The following is a 19103-nucleotide window of genomic DNA, read 5'->3' as shown; positions in this document are numbered from 1 at the left end:
ATAAACAACATGATCATACTAAACATAAACAACATGAACATACTAAACATAAACAACATGATCATACTAAACATACACATAAACATAAACAACATGAACATACTAAACATAAACAACATGATCATACTAAACATAAACAACATGATCATACTAAACATAAACAACATGAACATACTAAACATAAACAACATAATCATACTAAACATAAACAACATAATCATACTAAACATAAACAACTTGTTCTGCTTTACAACACAACTTGTCATTGGCATTGCAAGTGGACACATTTATAGTTACTACATAGTGTTTCAAATGAACAATAAGAGTCTCATTTGGATTCATATGGTCTAATGCAACAGGCTCCTCACTACTGCTCGTGTCTTACTCCATAGACTGTGCTATACCGCCATCTGGTGGTTAGAAGAAAAACTGAAAGCCTGAAACTCTTGAGTCCACATTCTTATTGAGACTTTACTTCAGTTACACATAAAGTGGACGTAGATCCCATTTCCCTTCACTGAAAGTGAATCCATGTCTCCATGTGATACTTCAGTACATCACCACATAGAGGTGTGCGCGTGTGTGTGTGTGTGTGTGTTAAGTTACATTACATTACATTACATCACCACACAGAGTGTGTCCATTGGTTTGTCATAATATGGAGTAAGCAGGTGAGTTGTTTACCTTTAGTTTGAAGTCATCTTGACTGGCTGAGCTCTTCATCAGAGAGAGACTACAAAGGAAAAACAGACGGGAAAACTTCACAAACCTACAGAAACCTACACACTGCACAAAACACAAACCGACACACTGCACATACAATTACACATGGTATGTGTATATATTTGCAAATGCACATACTCTCACATAACTACACTCACACACAGACACACTAACCTGCCCTCTGATGCCTGGCTGAACTCAGAGGCCTCTTCATCAGTACTGGCGTAGCCATTCTCTGAAAGAAAATCTCACACACATTAGACATTGTACACACATGTTTCATGTTCACACTCATCCCTCCTGTCCTAAACACAGAGGGCCCAGACTCAGTATTGTGTTAAAGTATACCAACTTGTTCAGTATTGTGTTAAAGCCCGTTTAGTGTACTAACCCAGCTGTGCGTTGTGTATGAGCACGTTTAGCATACTAACCCAGCTGTGCATTGTGTATGAGCGCGTTTAGTGTACTAACCCAGCTGTGCGTTGTGAATGAGTGCGGTTAGCGTACTAACCCAGCTGTGCTAACCCAGCTGTGCGTTGTGTATGAGCGCGTTTAGCGTACTAACCCAGCTGTGCGTTGTGTATGAGCGCGTTTAGCGTACTAACCCAGCTGTGCGTTGTGTATGAGCGCGTTTAGTGTACTAACCCAGCTGTGCGTTGTGTATGAGCGCGTTTAGTGTACTAACCCAGCTGTGCGTTGTGTATGAGCGCGTTTAGTGTACTAACCCAGCTGTGCGTTGTGTATGAGCACGTGCAGTTCAGGGATGCACTCGCCCTTCTCCCTCAGCGCCTCCAGGATCATGTGATTGTGTGAGGAGCCAATCACGTCCGTCTGTCTCAGCTGACCTTCCAGCAGTCTGATCTGAGCCTCCTTCTGGGCCACCTGCAGCCCCTGCGCTCACACACACACACACGCACGCACATTTTACAAACCATGCAAACACAATGTCTGAACCTCTCATCCTGCTCTAACAGTAACATTCAATATATAAAAAATATATAAAAATACCCATAAACACACACTCACTGATGTCTGTGAGCACAATGCGCCTCTATTTGAAGTGGCCACGGCTCATTCACCACTAACAATAACAATAAACATAAACGCGCACACACACACACACACACACACACACACACACACACACACACACACACACACATACTCTCTGTGTGTACAGTAGATATTGTCTGTACCTATTTTGGAGCCGCTAGTGCTTCCTGACCAAACAGTTACAGACATAAACAAAAACACAAATACAAACAAAGACAAAGACCCATTGCCTAAAGAGAAGCTGCCGCTGCTCTCTCCCATTAAGTTCTTGTTTATAGGATGCTTTCGTCTCACTCAGACTATTTTTACGCTCGGATATCGGAGCGCTTCAGGTGCACTCCCAGTGTAGCCTGGCTGATGGTGCGGCTCACCTTGTCTATGGAGGCCTTGAGGAAGTGGTCCAGGAGATGCCGTGCCTCAGCCAGCGAGCACGAGCTGATGACCACCGACGTGTCCACTGAGTCCAGCTCATCCTGTAGGAAACACCCAGGCTTTTTAGGCCTCGCTCACGTTATGCTAACAGTAGCATTTCACAGCCTTTCAATGGAGGATTCTGAATGCCAGAACAGCCGCCATGTGCTAAATCCTTACAACAAACAAATGTTTCAGAAAAAAAAAACAACGCACAAGATCCCACAGTGGCAAATCTTTCTGGAAAACATGGAGGGATTACACACTGGCCTGGATTTAGGCACATTAACTACAGAGACAAATAAACATTTCAAAAACACACATAACATAATAGTATTACGCAATAAAGGTCCATGGAGCTTTCAGTGATTTAATACAATGTGCAGTTTCAGGCCAAGACATTGTGTAAATAAGCCTCTGGTATAAAGGCCTTCTGGCATAACCAGCCCTGGGTAGCATCAACAACAGATGAATTATACAATGACTCCATGCTGTCAGACACGTAGGCCTACACAGTGGGCGGAGACTAAAATAATGGTGTCATACATTAGAATTGATGAAACTGCTTATGGCCGAAGTTATAGGGTTGGTCATTCTACCACCTGACTTAGTTTCAGGCATGTACAAAGCTTATGTATACAGTCTATGGTACAAACACACATATACACAATCAACACTCTTGACTTGATCTCCTGGATCTGTACGATGGTGCCCTGCACAAACCGATGTAAACAAACACACGCGCACACACATACAAACACACGCTCCTTGCCTTGGTCTCCTCGATCTGCACGATGGTGGCCTGGCAGTCGGAGAGGCTGTCGTTGATGTAGTCGATGTTGGCATTGAACACCTCGATCTCCTCGTTCATCTCCTGCACAGTCCGCTCCGCCTCCACCTCCTGCCCAGGAGCCCTGTCACTCAGCAACATCTCACGCTTACGCAACAGCGCCTCCTGCTGCACGGACAGCTCCTCGCGTTTCTGAGGGAGACCACAGACAGACAAAGACAGAGAGAAAGACAGAGAGAGACAGAGAGAGAGAGAGAGACCGAGAGAGAGAGAGAGAGAAAGAGAGAGACGTGGAGTCAGAGAAGCGCTTGAAGTCACATTGTGCTTTCATAATTGAGCGTTGTGTCAGAGTATCTAACTCAAACTGATCAAAAGAGACAAAATGACAAAAGAAAGAGACAAAACACAGCGTGCTGAGGAGACGACAGCTCCAGGAGGCTCCGCAACGGGGCGACGACAGACAGAGATCGACAGGAGCGGCTGCTCTAGAGAGTGTGACTAGAGTTTAGGAGGATGAGACGGATATGTTCCCATTCAGACGACAGCAGATGTGAGGAGTCAACAACAACAAAAAATTCTGAAATCCATCACAGAGGGACATAAATTCTAGCATACTGCTAACATGCACATCAAAGACTCACTAGCATTCACAGTCAAGGTGTGAGAATCAAACAGCTGAGCATAAACCTTATAGGATATACTGTAGGCATGCAGGGTACAGGGCCCAATCCCAATTTGTGATTATAACCCGTAAAGTGTTAAGTGTGAAGTCCAACATGTAGAGTATAAAGCAAGGAGCAGTGTCAAGTATACAGTGCAAGTGGCACCTTGTTAAGTTGTCCAATGAGGGCACATACAGCATACAGAACTAGGCTATAAAGTCCACCTTAATGAAGTGTATAGTCCATATAAATACATGATAATCAAATGAGAGCAAATACAGTTAAGTATCAAGCTTTATTACACGGCTCTTCAGAGTGCTGCAGAAAGTTCCATTCACATGAATTGGCCTTCCCAACGTTCGGAGGTCTGTTAAATCCGTATAATGACTCACGTTATTGATCAATAAAGTATCTATTTATCTATCTACGTCTTTCATATGATTCTGCGAGTAGGCTAGTTGGTTCGCTAGTAATGCGTTGCCACGCAACACCTGACACTTTTAGGTTCTATTTATGTGGAGAACTATTTGTTTTCTCAGTGGATGCCACGAAACGGTAACAAAATTATTTTGTGTGATGTTTCTTTGCTCATTTTAGCAAGTAGCCATATGATAAGCTACCGCTCCACGTCTGGGTCCTGTTTGCCCTGTCGGGACTTATTTTCCGATAATGATCAGCGGACAATACATTATCCCTTACATAAAGCACACTTTATGATTAAAGCATAGATTCTTAAACTGTAAAGAGCACCTTTATGATTAAAGCATAGATTATTAATCGGTAAAGCGCACCTTTGCGATTAAAGCATAGATTATTAATCTGTAAAGCGCACCTTTATGATTAAAGCATAGATTATTAATCTGTAAAGCACACCTTTGCGATTAAAGCATAGATTATTAATCGGTAAAGCGCACCTTTGCGATTAAAGCATAGATTATTAATTGGTAAAGCGCACCTTTGCGATTAAATCATAGATTATTAATCTGTAAAGTGCACCTTTGCGATTAAATCATAGATTATTAATCGGTAAAGCGCACCTTTGCGATTAAAGCATAGATTATTAATCTGTAAAGCGCACCTTGATGAGACGGTCCATGTCGGCCTCTACGTTGCTGATGGTCATCCTCTGCATGACAATGTCCGTCACCCTCCTCTCCAGCGTCTGCCACTTCTGCCGCGCCGACTTGGAGAAGGGGGTGCTCACTCCCTTCCGCTGGAACTTCTTACGGCTGCTGTGGGGAGACAGTGGGGTCAGGGGGTCAACTTCGGTTATTTAGGACACTCAAAACGTCACTCTTAAAAGCCGCCAGTCTTTGATAAGACGTAAAATAAACACTGGAATTTTGTTTCTTTCTAATACACCTGGCTAAGCTAAGGTGCTGCCTAGCAGGTAAAACACGTTTAAATGGCTATAGCCTACATTTAAAACAATTTATTAGCTAGAAATGATGCCACATGTGTACATTCAATGCTATTTACAGTAAGTCACTTCGAAAGTTTGTTTAGATCCAGTGACACCTCAGTCATGGAAATGGAACGTCGATACTCTATTGATTTTCAATTACTGTCTGACTGGCAGTGTGGAACTGGAAGTTGTTTTTCTCCACATTCTAAAGACTGCAACCAACAACTGGCAACTTTTGCTGGCATTTGTTATGGCAACTTTAGAATGATGGGGTTTGTTAGTGTCAGAGCCCAGAGCCGTACAAGGCGGGGATCACATTAGCCGGCGGCAAGCGGCAGGTTTCCTATTGTTCTCTATGGTTCGGCAGCGGAACAGTGGCAACGCTGGCGTAACGCTAGCGTTGAACAAGCTGAGCGTTGAACTTGGTTCAACTTTCAAAGCGCAACGCGAGCGTATTCAATTGACAAAGCGTTTGTGTTGCTTAGGAACAAGATAAAAGTTATTATGGTGTGAGCGTTGCGTTATGTTTGCCGCTGCCGCTTGCCGCTGGCTACCTTTATATGGATCTGGTTAGTGTTTGTTGGGGCAACTTTAGAATGTTGGTGCTTCATGGCATTTCGTCCCCTTAGAATTATAGGGTTCTATCTACGTTCTGAGTAGTTCTGAGATATTGAGCTTCAAAGTTTTAGAATTCCATAGAGTTATACTGAAGTGGAACAAACCTCTTCAGATATAAGGTCCAAAAATGCATACAACTCCAAGAAACACCTCACCTCATCTTCTTAAGATGTCACAGAATAAGAATATGTCAATAACTCAATTTTGACAAAAATGTCAGATAGAACCTTATAATTCTAAGGGGACGATTTGTTGTCGCAACTTTAGAATGCTGGGGTTGGTTGGTGTTTGTTGTGGCAACTTTAGAATGGTGGGGATTGTTGGTGTTTGTTGGGGCAACTATAGAATGTTGGGGATTGTGGGGGTTTGTTGGGGCAACTTGAGAATGTTGGGGTTTGTTGGTGTTTGCTGGGGCGAGCTCACCTCACCCCAACCCCAACCCTGTTCCTGCTCACCTGACTGGGCGCGCCCCACTGACGGTCTCCCCCAGGTATCCGTTGACTTTGCTGTTCCACTGGCGCACGATGCTGGAAACGGACCGCGTGGACTCGGGTTCAGACGAGGTGGCTGTGCTGGCCGAGAGCTCGGCCCCAGAGTCGGCGCTATGTGGCCGCCGTGGTAACCTGCCGGCCACGCGTTCCGACATGGGCTTAGCCAGCCTCCGCAGTGCGGTCACCTCCTGGGTCTTACGGCGCAGCACCATCTCCTGCTGTCGCTTCTGGGACTCTAGAGCACGGATCTGATACTGGGGAGGGGCAGAGAAGGAGACATCAGTTACAACAGAATGATTCCCAATCCGAAACCCTCAGCGACCAAAATTGCATCAACCTGCCAATAAGGGAGTGGGGGGGGGGGGAGTTTTAAGAAGAGTGACAGGGTCAGGTAATTACCATCTATTGCCAATGCATTGCTATCTATCCATCTATTTCAACTATCCAATAACTGGCCATTAAGTCCCAACACCTGGGCCACACAGAACACCTTCCTCTCCCATCACCCCACTGGCTCTTATATTGCTGGCGGCCATCTTTCATCATGAGGTGCTTCATCTGTCTGCTCTTACCTCCTGCCTGCGCTGCTCCTTCTTGAGCTGGGCGATCTCCCTGTTCCTCTTGGCCTCCACCATGCGCCTCCTCGCCTGCTCCTCCTTCATCTGCTTCATCAGCGCCACCTGGAGGATGGAGGACCCAACAGCAACCACATCACCACAATGGCACTGAGCGTCTACTGTTTACTCAATGAAGCCATGAGACTCTGACATTATAGCAGTTTAACTCGGCATGCCTGTAACACACATCCCATTCAGTATTCTTCACCTCGGGCCATAACTGAATGCACTTAAGATTATGCTTCAGCTTATGAGGTGGTGATTTATGTGACAATATCCATCAGACCACTAGAGGGCAAAATATAACTGTTTATAACTGGTGTTCATGCCACAATGCTCCACACTAGCAACCTACAGATTCAACCATATGCAACTACTGATATGAGCGCGCGCACGCACGCACGCGCGCACACACACACACACACACACACACACACACGCACACGCACACACGCACCTTGGCCTTCTTCATGTCGGCCACCTCGGCCTGGAGCTTCTTGAGCTCCCTCTCGTAGCGGCTCTGGTTCTTGAGTAGCCGCGCGTGCTCCTTCTGCGCCGTCTGCAGCTTTAGCAGGTCGCGGTTCATCTCCTTCAGACGCTTCTCGTAGTCCGCACGGATACGGCTCGCCTTCTCCTCTGTGTAGTTCTCCATGGACACTGCATGCACAAACATGCAAACACACACACACACACACAAACACACACACACACACACACACACACACACACACACACACACACACAGGTTACATTAGAGCAATCTGGTGTGACCATGGTAGTTAATACAAAACATGGAATTTAAACGTACTGGATGGAATGACATATGTCATTTGTAAACAGTTTATGCAGGAAGTAGTAAAATAGTTGTAAATAAATAGCATGGTGATCACTTTAACACATACAGTGCAGACTAGGGTCGCCTTCTCATTCTCTGTAGAGTGGAATGTACACTCTCTCTCACACACACACACACACACCCCTAACTGAAGCTCCACCTGAGCGATTCTGAGTACTCACTGAGCAGTTGACCTGGCGGTTCTAAGTACTCACTGAGCAGTTGACTGGGCGGTTCTAAGTACTCACTGAGGTTCTGAGCAGTTGACTGGGCGGTTCTAATAACTCACTGAGAAGTTGACTGGGCGGTTCTAAGTACTCACTGAGGTTCTGAGCAGTTGACTGGGTGGTTCTAAATACTCACTGAGCAGTTGACTGGGTGGTTCTGACTGGGTGGTTCTGAATACTCACTGAGGTTCTGAGAAGTTGACTGGGTGGTTCCAGAGCCTTATAGATAGATATCTATAAGGCTCTGGGCGGTTCTAAGTACTCACTGAGGTTCTGAGCAGTTGACTGGGCGGTTCTAAGTACTCACTGAGGTTCTGGAGGACGCGGTCCCGCTCCAGCTGAGTGTCGCGGATCTTGTTCTGCAGCAGGATGAGCTTCTCCTCGTACTGCAGCTTGAGCATGAGCAGGCGCCGCTGGCTGTTCTCCAGCTCGTCGATCAGCTTCTGCTTGATCTCAATCTCACACGTCAGGTCCGCAAGGTCCGCCTGGAAACTCACTACGGGGGTGCAGCGGAGAGAGGGGTCAGGAGGGGTGTGTGTGAGTGTGTGTGTGTGTGTGTGTGTGTGTGTTAGTATACAAGTCAGGTCCGCCTGGAAACTCACTACGGGGGTGCAGCGGAGAGAGGGGTCAGGAGGGGTGTGTGTGAGTGTGTGTGTGTGTGTGTGTGTGTGTGTGTGTGTGTTAGTATACAAGTCAGGTCCGCTTGGAAACTCCCCACATGAATGCAGGGGATATGGGGACATACTGTTGGTCAGGAGGTGTGTGTGTGTGTGTGTGTGTGTGTGTGAGTGTGAGTGTGAGTATGTGTGTGTGTATGTCAGTAAACATGTCAGGTACGCCTGGAAACTCACTGTGGGGATGCAGGGGACATGTGTCAGAAAGGGTGTGTGTGTGTGTCGCTCTGTGAGGATGGGCGGAGTATAGGGGAGATAGGTCAGGAAGGGTGTGTGTGTGTGTGTGTGTGTGTGTATGTATGTATGTGTGTGTGTCAGGTCAGTGGGGATGGGGGGGGGTGCTGAGGAGATATGCCAGGAGGAGATTGTATATTATATTAGTACATGTCAGGTCCGCCAGAAGAACAGGCCGTGTGTGTGTATATGTGTGTGCAGTGGGTGTATCTGCCTGCATGTGGGTGATGTTGGTTCGGACACAGTATGACCACTAGATGGCAGACTTCCTCTGCAAACCACAACACTCCCTCTCCCTCTCTATCTCTCACTCCCTATCTCTCTGCAGCTCCCCACCCATCCTTCATTCTGACCTTCATTTCCATGCTATCTTGCACTCTGTTTCTCCCTCCTTCCTATTCATTCACTCCCATTACTGTCCATCCCTCCATCTCTCTCTCCCTCCTCTCTACTCATCACCACCCCTCTGTTCTCATTACTGTTCATCCCTCCATCTCTCTCTCCCTCCTCTCTACTTATCCTCACCCCTCTTTTCATCCCTCCATCTCTCTCTCCCTCCTCTCTACTCATCACCACCCCTCTGTTCTCATTACTGTTCATCCCTCCATCTCTCTCTCCCTCCTCTCTACTTATCCTCACCCCTCTGTTCATCCCTCCATCTCTATCTCACTCTCTACTCTCCTTATGGCCTCTGAGTCATCATCAGTCATCCTCCAGAATGTGCACATACTGCCACTTCTACTTTCATTTCCTGCTTTCTTAAGCAGAGACACACACACACATTCATACACACAAACAGACATGCGCGCACACTCATACACACACAGAGACACGCACATACACACGTACACACACAAATGTTTACATCTCTTTTCCTCATGCTGTTTTTAGACTTCCCATGTTGAACTGCATGTCCCATGTCCAGCCTTTACGTTGAACATTTGGATTCATGTCAGCTCATTTGGTGCCATCTTTGTTTCATGGCCCTTGATTGACTTCAGTCATCCTGCACTTCCTTAGCACACACACAAACATACGCGCGCGCGCATGCGCACACGCACGCACACACACACACACACACACTTCAATCATCCTGCACTTCCTCAGCTTACAAAAACATCTGGTTTCAAACCATGCTGTTGTATTCCAGGGGTGTGTCACTGTCCCGTTGTTTACTCATGACTCATTAATCATTCGCTCTTCCTGAAAGAGAGGTCCACTTCCCTTCCTCTCACCTTTCTCGTCAGAGTCGGACTCCGAGTCCACCAGGCTCTCGTCGCTGTCAAACTCCTCCTCTTCCTCCCTGGCCTCGTCTTCGTCATCTTCCTCATCCTCGTCACAGCCGCTCTCCTCCTGGTCCTCCTCCTGCAGAGGGTACATGCCATCCTGCACAGAAGGGTGTGTGTGTGTGTGTGTGCATATGTGCGTATGTGTGTGTGTGTGTGTGTGTGTGTGTGTGTGTGTGAGTGTGCGCGTGTGAGTACATATGTATATGTGTGTTTGTGCGTATGTGTGTGTGAGTTTGTGCGTATGTGTGCGCGTGTAAGTGTTTGTGCGTATGTATGTATGTGTTTGTGGGTATGTGTGTGTGTGTGTGTGTGTGAGCGTGTGCGTATATGTGTGTGTGTGTGTGTGTGTGTTGGGGAGGGGAGTGGACACAGGTCTAAATTAGGGCTGAACTCAGCTGCAGTGCTCTGTGACAGTGCAGACACATATGTCCCTACACGGGGGGGGGGGGGGGGGGGACATATGTGTCTGCAATCAGCCAATGAGAAACAGGAGAAACAGGAAACAATTGAACATTTGCCCAACAACTCTCTCCTGGTCAGGCTGTCCAGCTCTGTTTATTGAATCACACTTGGGAACTGCTGTTCTGAACAGGGCTCAGAGAAGAATGTTAAAGAACCGACAGAGAATGCACACCCGATAAACCCATGACCGGCACTGTATAATGACTAGCACTCATGAGAAGGGTGCATATCTAGCACTCATGAGAAGGGTGCATAACTAGCACTCATGAGTGGGGTACATATGGAGAGGGGTACATATCTAGCACTCATGGAGAAGGGTGCATATCTAGCACTCATGGAGAAGGGTGCATATCTAGCACTCATGAGAAGGGTGTATATCTAGCACTCATGGAGAAGGGTGCATATCTAGCACTCATGAGAAGGGTGTATATCTAGCACTCATGGAGAAGGGTGCATATCTAGCACTCATGAGAAGGGTACATATGAAGAGGGGTACACATCTAGCACTCATGAGAGGGGTACATATCTAGCACTCATGAGAGGGGTACATATCTAGCACTCATGAGAGGGGTACATATCTAGCACTCATGAGAGGGGTACATACAGGGCCTGAAGTTAACTTTTTTGGCCACCAGCCACTGTGGCAGGTGAATTTTGAAATCCACCTGCCACAGTGGTTTTTTACCAGCCAAAATTATTTTGTGCCCAAAATAAAGATGAATGACTCAGAAAATGCATAAGAATGGTTCTTGAACTTGTACAGAATACACATTAGAGGACTCAAGTAAAAGTAAAAAAGTACTTTGTTAATAAATTACTCAAGTAGGCCTAACAAGTTACTTTTTTGTAGGCCTACATTTTTATATTTTTGATGGACCTTTAAAGGGATACAAAAGTATCCTTTATGCCTATTTGCTTTTCTCCTCCTCTGTAGGCTAATCATATAGTCAAACATATTTTAAAAGCCCAATTCAAATATATTTTATTTAATATACTTTGTCATAGCCAGAATAAGCATTACGTGGCTATGGATTGAAAAGCAGTCTTCCAACACATTGCAGCTGATTCTTCTGCTTTGCATTGCTAGAAGTCTGGTTATAACTCCACCATACAGCCAATGTAACCTAAATACAATGGCTATATTATGGGTAGACCTATATTTAGGCTATATAGCCTAGGCATATCCACTCGGGCAGATCGACAGAGCAGGCTATCTTTTTTCTCAGCCGACCGTCTCATGTCATGTCCTGCAACATTGAGGCTACATAAATGAATGCTAGGCTTTTTCTAACTTGTATGCTCGATTTCCAGTGCATTTAATTTGCTTGTAAATTAAGTTGTAGGCCTACTTTCCTTGTCCAATGTGATTGTTGAACGATGCTGGCCAGAAATTAATATACGTGAAAGTTTCCGTGTCATGTCATAGCCTACCTCTAGTCTCGTTGCTACTCTGGCAGCCTCACCAGAAGATGCAGCAACTGTACGTCATTGTGTTAACTGAGCTGTTAGTTAGGCCAGGCATTACTTTTATAATCGTGGGCTAACGCATTCTGAAGCCCTGTTTCTTTTCTCCTGGGAGAGGTGCGTTTTTCCCTCTTCGAGATACTTTCTCCAATAATAAACTTGTACTCGTAATGTAAGGCAATTGAAATGTAGTGGAGTAAAAGAGTAGATTATTGGCTCAAAAATGTATTTGAGTAAGAGTAAAAGTAGGCTACCGTTTTGAAAAAGGAAAGTCGTTTGCCGTTCCTCGAAAAAAAATGTAACGTGTTAGGCTACTACCCACCCCTGCAAATGGGTTTGATCTCGCTTTCTCCGAGCCATAGCCTACAAACGGCAATCTGGACAGTGCATCTCCTTGCTCAGTGTTGTGTTGTCTTATTGGCTACCCGCCAACGTGGCAGGTACATTGACAGTTTCACCCGCCAATCACAAAAGTTACCCGCATTTGGCGTGTGGGCGGGTGCCAATTTCATGCCCTGGGTACATATCTAGTCCTGCAGTCTTACTGTATGCCATCTCATCCTATGCCAGTCTGAGTAGACAGACCAACCCAACTGCTTTGAGGTTTCAATGGTATCTATTTATACAGCGTCCATGCGGCTGGAGCTGTCCACCCAGCATGCACCATTCTCTACTGTAAAGAGGACTAGGGGTGGGGCTGCTATAGCGCCTGTCTGGGGCACAGGATAAATATGCTAATTAAACCACAAGAAAGGACACTAAAAAACATCTACATCACAGGTGCGGTGTACAGAAGAGCTATAAATGTTTCAAAGCTCCAGAGAATGTCAGATTTATAAGCACAATGCATCCTAGCACAAGGCTGTGATGAGACAAGTTTATGAGCAAACAGTTTCATATCTCAGAAATGCTGCACCAGTTCAATCATTCAAATCACTGAAGATGGATTAATTTTAGTTTAGTGTGTCCTCACCTCCTCTGATGATGGGTATCCACACACAGTGACATAAACACACACACACACACACACACCTCCTCTATGTTGTTCTCATCTGAGTCTCCTCCCATGAGCAGACCGTTCTCTCGGTTGGTTCCGTTCTCTCGGTTCCCTCCGTTCTCCTGGTCCAGAAGCTTCGCTCTTTTCTTCAGCCCCTTGTCTTTGTCTGGGCTGTGGACGGACGGACACACACACACACACACACACACACACACACACACAGAGGAACGTTAAACACCATCAAGCACAGCTGGGCATCACATGCTCTCCGTGTCACAAAGCTCCTTCTGCACAGCATCATCCACTAGAGACCCCGAGCAGAGCAAAGTCCACCCTCCTGCTCCGGCATCGGACCCTTGACCTTTGACCCTCGACCCGCTGGGCTCAAGAGTGCTCTGCGTGCTGTTTCTGGGTCTTACGGGTCACACGCCAGACCAGACAGCTCGGCGGAGACCATCATGCGTCGCTCTCAGGTCACAAGAGGGCAGTTATGGGGTGATATCTACCCCCTGAGAGATCATTCCGGAGCCTCACTACAGTCTATTGAGGGCAGTTATGGGGTGATATCTACCCCCTCAGAGATCATTCCGGAGCCTAACTACAGTCTATTGAGGGCAGTTATGGACTGGAATTTACATCCCCAGTGGGACTGTCCAGCTTGTGCAAAAGTGTGAGTCATGGACAACTGAGGTGAAGAGAGAGAGAGAGAGAGAGAGAGAGAGAAAGAGAAAGAGGGAAGGAGAGAGAGAGAGAGAGAGAGACAAAGACAAGAGAGGACTCAGGAGAGGACCTGAAAGAGGGCAGCAGTGTAAGATACTGTTGGCTGAGCACTCAGAGGCCAAGGGGTGACCATTACGGCTCAGCCCAGGGGCTATTACACATGAATTAGCCTGACTCAGGCAGCCCGCAATGACACGCCACTGTCCACACTAATGAACACAGCACTGGCCAGATATACTGAGGGAATGTGTGTGTGTGTGTGTGTGTGTGTGTGTGTGTGTGTGTGTGTGTGTGTGTGTGTGTGTGTGTGTGTGTGTGCTGGCTGGCACAGGAGCACAGGAGAGAGAGGACATGTTGTTGGCACGTACATGCATATACGTGCACACACACACATTCTGATCTGGGCTGCCTTGCCTGTGTGTGTGTGTGTGTGTGTGTGTGTGTGTGTGTGTGTGTATGTGTGTGTATGTGTATGTGTATGCGGTGAAGTTGTTTTACAGCTTCTCATCAGCACTAATGCTTTGCAGGGTCGCTGTAGTACAAATGAAAGACATGCCCTACACACACTCTCTCAATAACTGTGTTTGTTAGTGTGTGTGGTGCATGTTTCTGTGCGTGTTAGCAGTAATCTAAGAATGTAAACACCATGGACGATCTGCTGACAAATGCTGCACAGTACACACACACACACAAACAAATAGAATGGGTATTTTGAAACCACTGATGACAAATCCCAAATCTGCAGTTCAGGCGAAGTGAGGTGTGTGTGTGTATGTGTGTGTGTGTGTGTGTGTGTGTGTGTGTGTGTGTGGTCATCAGAACTCGGTGTGGACTGATTAGATTAATCCAACCGAACGCCCACAGAGATTACACAACACAATTAATTTGTGCTGAGTAGATTACATTCCTTCATCAATCAGCCTGATTAATTAAACCAGTGAGAGAGTTACTCTAATTAGCTTAATGAACCGAACGTTCTGATAGGTGGATGACGGGCGCAAGGCTTCTCTCTGATTGGTGGATGACTGATGTGAGCTTCTGACCTTTTTCGGCTCTGATTCCGCTCCTTCTTCTTTAGGCGCTCGATGTCCAGCTTCGCCCGGCGGAGCACGTCCGTCATCTCTGCTTCCATGGAGACGGAGGGGGAGGAGCCCATGGGGTGTCCAGGGGACGGGGCGTGGGAGGCGGAGTAAGGGGAGCGTGCGGACAGACGAGAGACGTTGCGACGCAACGACTCATTCATCGCCTCGCTTTCCAACAGCTTAGACCTGAGAAAGGGGGAGAGAGAGAGAGAGAGAGAGAGGGGTGTGGGTGGGGGGGGTAGAGAGAGAGAGAGAGAGAGAGAGAGAGAGAGGGAGAGGGAGAGAGAGAGGGAGAGAGGGGCGTGGGTGGGGGGGTAGAGAGAGAGAGAGAGAGAGAGAGAGAGAGAGAGGGAGAGGGAGGGAGAGGGAGAGAGAGAGGGAGAGAGGGGCGTGGGTGGGGGGGTAGAGAGAGAGAGAGAGAGAGAGAGAGAGGGAGAGAGGGGCGTGGGTGGGGGGGTAGAGAGAGAGAGAGAGAGAGAGAGGGAGGGAGAGGGAAGAGGGGGGATAGAGAGAGTGAGAGAGAGGGGGGTGGGAAGAAGGTGAAAAGGGTAGAGAATTAGTGAGAAAGAGAGAATGAAAGAGTGAAGCAGACTCACAATGAGAGAGAAGGAGCGAAAGATATGTGAGAAGAATGAGAGAGAGATGACAAAGAGATAGAATGATGGAATAAAGGGGCAGAGAAGGAAAGAGAGAGAGAAAAGGCAGAGGCAGAGAGATGACAAAGAGAGATATAGAAACAGAAATAGAAAAACAGTGAGAGCGAGTGTGAGGTGAGGAGAGACAGAAAGAACCTAGAGGAGAGAGAGACGTGAGGAGAATGCAGAGAGTAGTGGTGTGTGTGTGTGTGTGTGTGGAGAGTTTCTAATGTGACCTTCTCCTCTGATACTCTCCTTCCTCAGGGCCTAGGCACTGCAGTAACACCAGCACTCATCTCCCTCCTGCCTGCCTGCCTGCCTGATGGGATAAGGTGTGTGTGTGTGTGTGTGTGTTTGTTTGTGCGTGTACTGAGAAGTGTGGAGCTTACCAGGTGACCAGGATTAAAAGCCTGCAGGCCATTCAACTGCAGTCCACAGAGCCTTTTCTCTTCATAGCACAAAATCTCTACAGCGCAGTGTGTGTATGTGTGTGTATGTGTGTGTGTGTGTGTGTGTCAGTGCTGCAGTATAGATGAGGGTCACTGAAGAGGACAACAAGGACAAGAGTTTGCAGGGCATTCAACTCAACTACTGATCTGGGTTCTATTTCCACAGCAGTCTGACCTCAGTTCTATCTCGACAGCTATTTGGCTATCTGTAAAATGACTAAGGCTGTGTCTGTCTGTATGTCTGTATGTGTGTGTGTGTGTGTGTGTGTGTGTGTGTGTGCTCACCTGAGCTCCTCGATCTCTCTGATGTAGTTCTGGATCAGAGCCCCGATCTCCTCATTGCCCTCACCTGCAGAGGAAAAACAGAGCTGGAGGTGAGAAGGTCAGGGTGGAGGTGTTTGAACACACACAGGGTGGGGGGTGTTTGAACACACACAGGGTGGAGTGTCACAAACAGACACACACACACACACACACACACACACACACACACACACACACACACACACACACACACACACACACACACACACACACACACACACACACACACACACAGAGACACACACACACACACACACACACACACACACAGAGACACACACAAAGGCAGAGGAGACAGCCTGGGTCGATTGGACTAAATAAAAGATGCCCCTTCGCTTGGTAAGAAAATGAACTCAGTTCAGAACATCTCAGTTCAGATGCCCTACATGACCCTACCAAAGCAGCTACTAAATAATACACACACACTCAACTCTCTTTGTCTGACAGAACCCAGACGTCGGCCTTGACCACAGCCATCCATGAAGACTTTAGAGAGAACTTTTTCAACAGTAGCTTCAAGTGCTACTTCGAGCAATGCTTGCCCATCTGAAATACTATGGGGCTCAGTAAACCACATTTAACAAAGAGGTGTCTTACCCTCTTCTCCATGTTCAACTCTTACTGTCTAACCCTCTTCTCCATGTTCAACTCTTCCTGTCTTACCCTCTTCTCCATGTTCAACTCTTACTGTCTTACCCTCTTCTCCATGTTCAACTCTTACTGTCTAACCCTCTCCATGTTCAACTCTTACTGTCTAACCCTCTTCTCCATGTTCAACTCTTACTGTCTAACCCTCTTCTCCATGTTCAACTCTTACTCTCTTATCCTCTTTTCCAAGTTCAACTCTTACTGTCTAACCCTCTCCATGTTCAACTCTTACTGTCTAACCGTCTTCTCCATGTTCAACTCTTACTCTCTTATCCTCTTTTCCAAGTTCAACTCTTACTGTCTAACCCTCTCCATGTTCAACTCTTACTGTCTTACCCTCTTCTCCATGTTCAACTCTTACTGTCTTACCCTCTCCATGTTCAACTCTTACTGTCTTACCCTCTTCTCCATGTTCAACTCTTACTGTCTTACCCTCTCCATGTTCAACTCTTACTGTCTAACCCTCTCCATGTTCAACTCTTACTGTCTTACCCTCTTCTCCATGTTCAACTCTTACTGTCTAACCCTCTCCATGTTCAACTCTTACTGTCTTACCCTCTTCTCCATGTTCAACTCTTACTGTCTTACCCTCTCCATGTTCAACTCTTACTGTCTTACCCTCTTCTCCATGTTCAACTCTTACTGTCTTACCCTCTCCATGTTCAACTCTTACTGTCTAACCCTCTCCATGTTCAACTCTTACTGTCTTACCCTCTTCTCCATGTTCAACTCTTACTGTCTAACCCTCTCCATGTTCAACTCTTACTGTCTAACCCTCTTCTCCATGTTCAACTCTTACTGTCTAACCCTCTCCATGTTCAACTCTTACTGTCTAACCCTCTCCATGTTCAACTCTTACTGTCTTACCCCCCTCCATGTTCAACTCTTACTGTCTTCTTGCTAAGCAGCTGTGTGTGTTTGCAGCAGGTTGACCTTGTGACTTTGTTGCTGAGCAGCTGGGTGTGTGTGTGTGTGTGTGTGTGTGTGTGTGTGAGAGTGTGTGTGTGTGTGTGTGTGTGTGTGTGTGTGTGTGTGTGTGTGTGTGTGTGTGTGTGTGTGAGTGTGAGTGTGTGTGCGCGTGTGTGTGTGTGTATGTGCGTGTGTGTGTCTCTAACCTGTCTTAGTGAGCAGCAGGTTGACCTCGTTGCTAAGCAGCTGGGTGACGCGTGTGTTGAGGTGGTCGATGGTCTCCTGCATGGCCTTGATGCGCATGCGCAGAGTGTCGTTCTCACGCTGCAGCATCGAGTTCTCCTGGAACAGGTCACTGAAGCCCTCGGAACCGTCCTCGCCCGCAACACGCTTCCCCTGTCACAGGACACGGCCAGAACGAAACGGGTTACACACATCAAGCGCAAAGAGAACACACACACACACACACTGCATTCATTTCTTCATCTCTATTAGGTGTAATATTATTCCATGGCTGCAACAACTAGATTAAGCCGTAAGTGTGTTCAGCAGCTGGGTTTGGCTGTCAATGTGATTACGGGTGCAGCTTTTATATATCCACACACACCAAATAAAGTTAATCTCTTTATCAAGTTAATTTATTTCAGCATTACAGAAATAGATAAGAGCTGACGTACATTCCTCCGGAGTTCAACAAAAAGTCTTTCAAAACAAAGTTCTATGTAGAACTTAAACTCCTACACACATAATCTCTGGTTCTCAATGGGGTTCAGCACTGTAAAAGCAAGAACCCAACCTCACAGCAAAAAAGGGTTCTTAATGGCTCTGGAATCAGACCGATAGGTCAGTGGAGAGACCATCACTGCAGTCAACCCACAGGAGCTCTGACAGTGTTGCAGTGTTGGAAAGGTAAGTGACATCATTTCCTGCTCTGATCATTCTGGGTTAACAGTGGAAATGCACCCAAGGGCAGCTAGGGAAGAACTGTCTTCTACCACCCACACACACACTTAAGACTCTGTGAACGCCCAGAGAAGGCTGGTATAAAGCATGTCAGGTGGTGAGCAAATGCGCACACACACACACACTTCGAGGTCTGGCTGAGACCTACAATGTGAGGTCTCAGCCAGACCTACTAATGACATTTAGCATCAGATCTAGCAAATGAGTTTATCCCAAAACGAAGTTAAACACATTTTAGGTGACCTTGTGCCCTCTTCACCTGAACTTGCCTCTTCAAACACCCAGCACCATTATATAGCAATGTTCCCAACATGTTGCCTATAAATCATTGTGTTTTACATTATAACAAATACATATTACTTACATATGAAAATTATTGATTTCATACTCAAAAACAAGACACATTCCTTTTACACTTGAA

At 46.6% G+C, this 19103-nt stretch overlaps 1 protein-coding gene across 4 annotated transcripts in view; it reads right to left on the bottom strand.

Moving 5' to 3' along the window:
- kif21b (kinesin family member 21B) overlaps positions 1–19103 on the bottom strand; it is a 94110-nt gene that overhangs the window by 26101 nt on the left and 48906 nt on the right. For all 4 annotated transcript variants that reach the window (XM_076269309.1, XM_076269311.1, XM_076269310.1 and 1 more), the window contains exons 9-23: positions 17926–18115; positions 16124–16187; positions 14716–14940; positions 12988–13123; positions 9976–10126; positions 8140–8328; positions 7228–7427; positions 6726–6833; positions 6118–6407; positions 4718–4871; positions 2960–3169; positions 2148–2249; positions 1449–1614; positions 898–958; positions 685–733 (exon numbers count right to left, since the gene is read on the bottom strand). In XM_076269309.1, the coding sequence (XP_076125424.1) occupies positions 685–733; positions 898–958; positions 1449–1614; positions 2148–2249; positions 2960–3169; positions 4718–4871; positions 6118–6407; positions 6726–6833; positions 7228–7427; positions 8140–8328; positions 9976–10126; positions 12988–13123; positions 14716–14940; positions 16124–16187; positions 17926–18115 (2295 nt within the window). The remainder of the gene's footprint in view (positions 1–684; positions 734–897; positions 959–1448; positions 1615–2147; positions 2250–2959; positions 3170–4717; positions 4872–6117; positions 6408–6725; positions 6834–7227; positions 7428–8139; positions 8329–9975; positions 10127–12987; positions 13124–14715; positions 14941–16123; positions 16188–17925; positions 18116–19103) is intronic.

Source organism: Alosa pseudoharengus, unplaced genomic scaffold, assembly GCF_046254945.1.
Source record: "Alosa pseudoharengus isolate Yale_2024_CS ecotype anadromous, Long Island Sound unplaced genomic scaffold, YU_APseudo_1.1 YU_APseudo_1.1_scf_5, whole genome shotgun sequence".
Lineage (NCBI taxonomy): Eukaryota > Metazoa > Chordata > Actinopteri > Clupeiformes > Clupeidae > Alosa > Alosa pseudoharengus.
The sequence above is the reverse complement of the archived record's forward strand: the minus strand, read 5'-3'. Positions and strand labels throughout refer to the sequence as shown.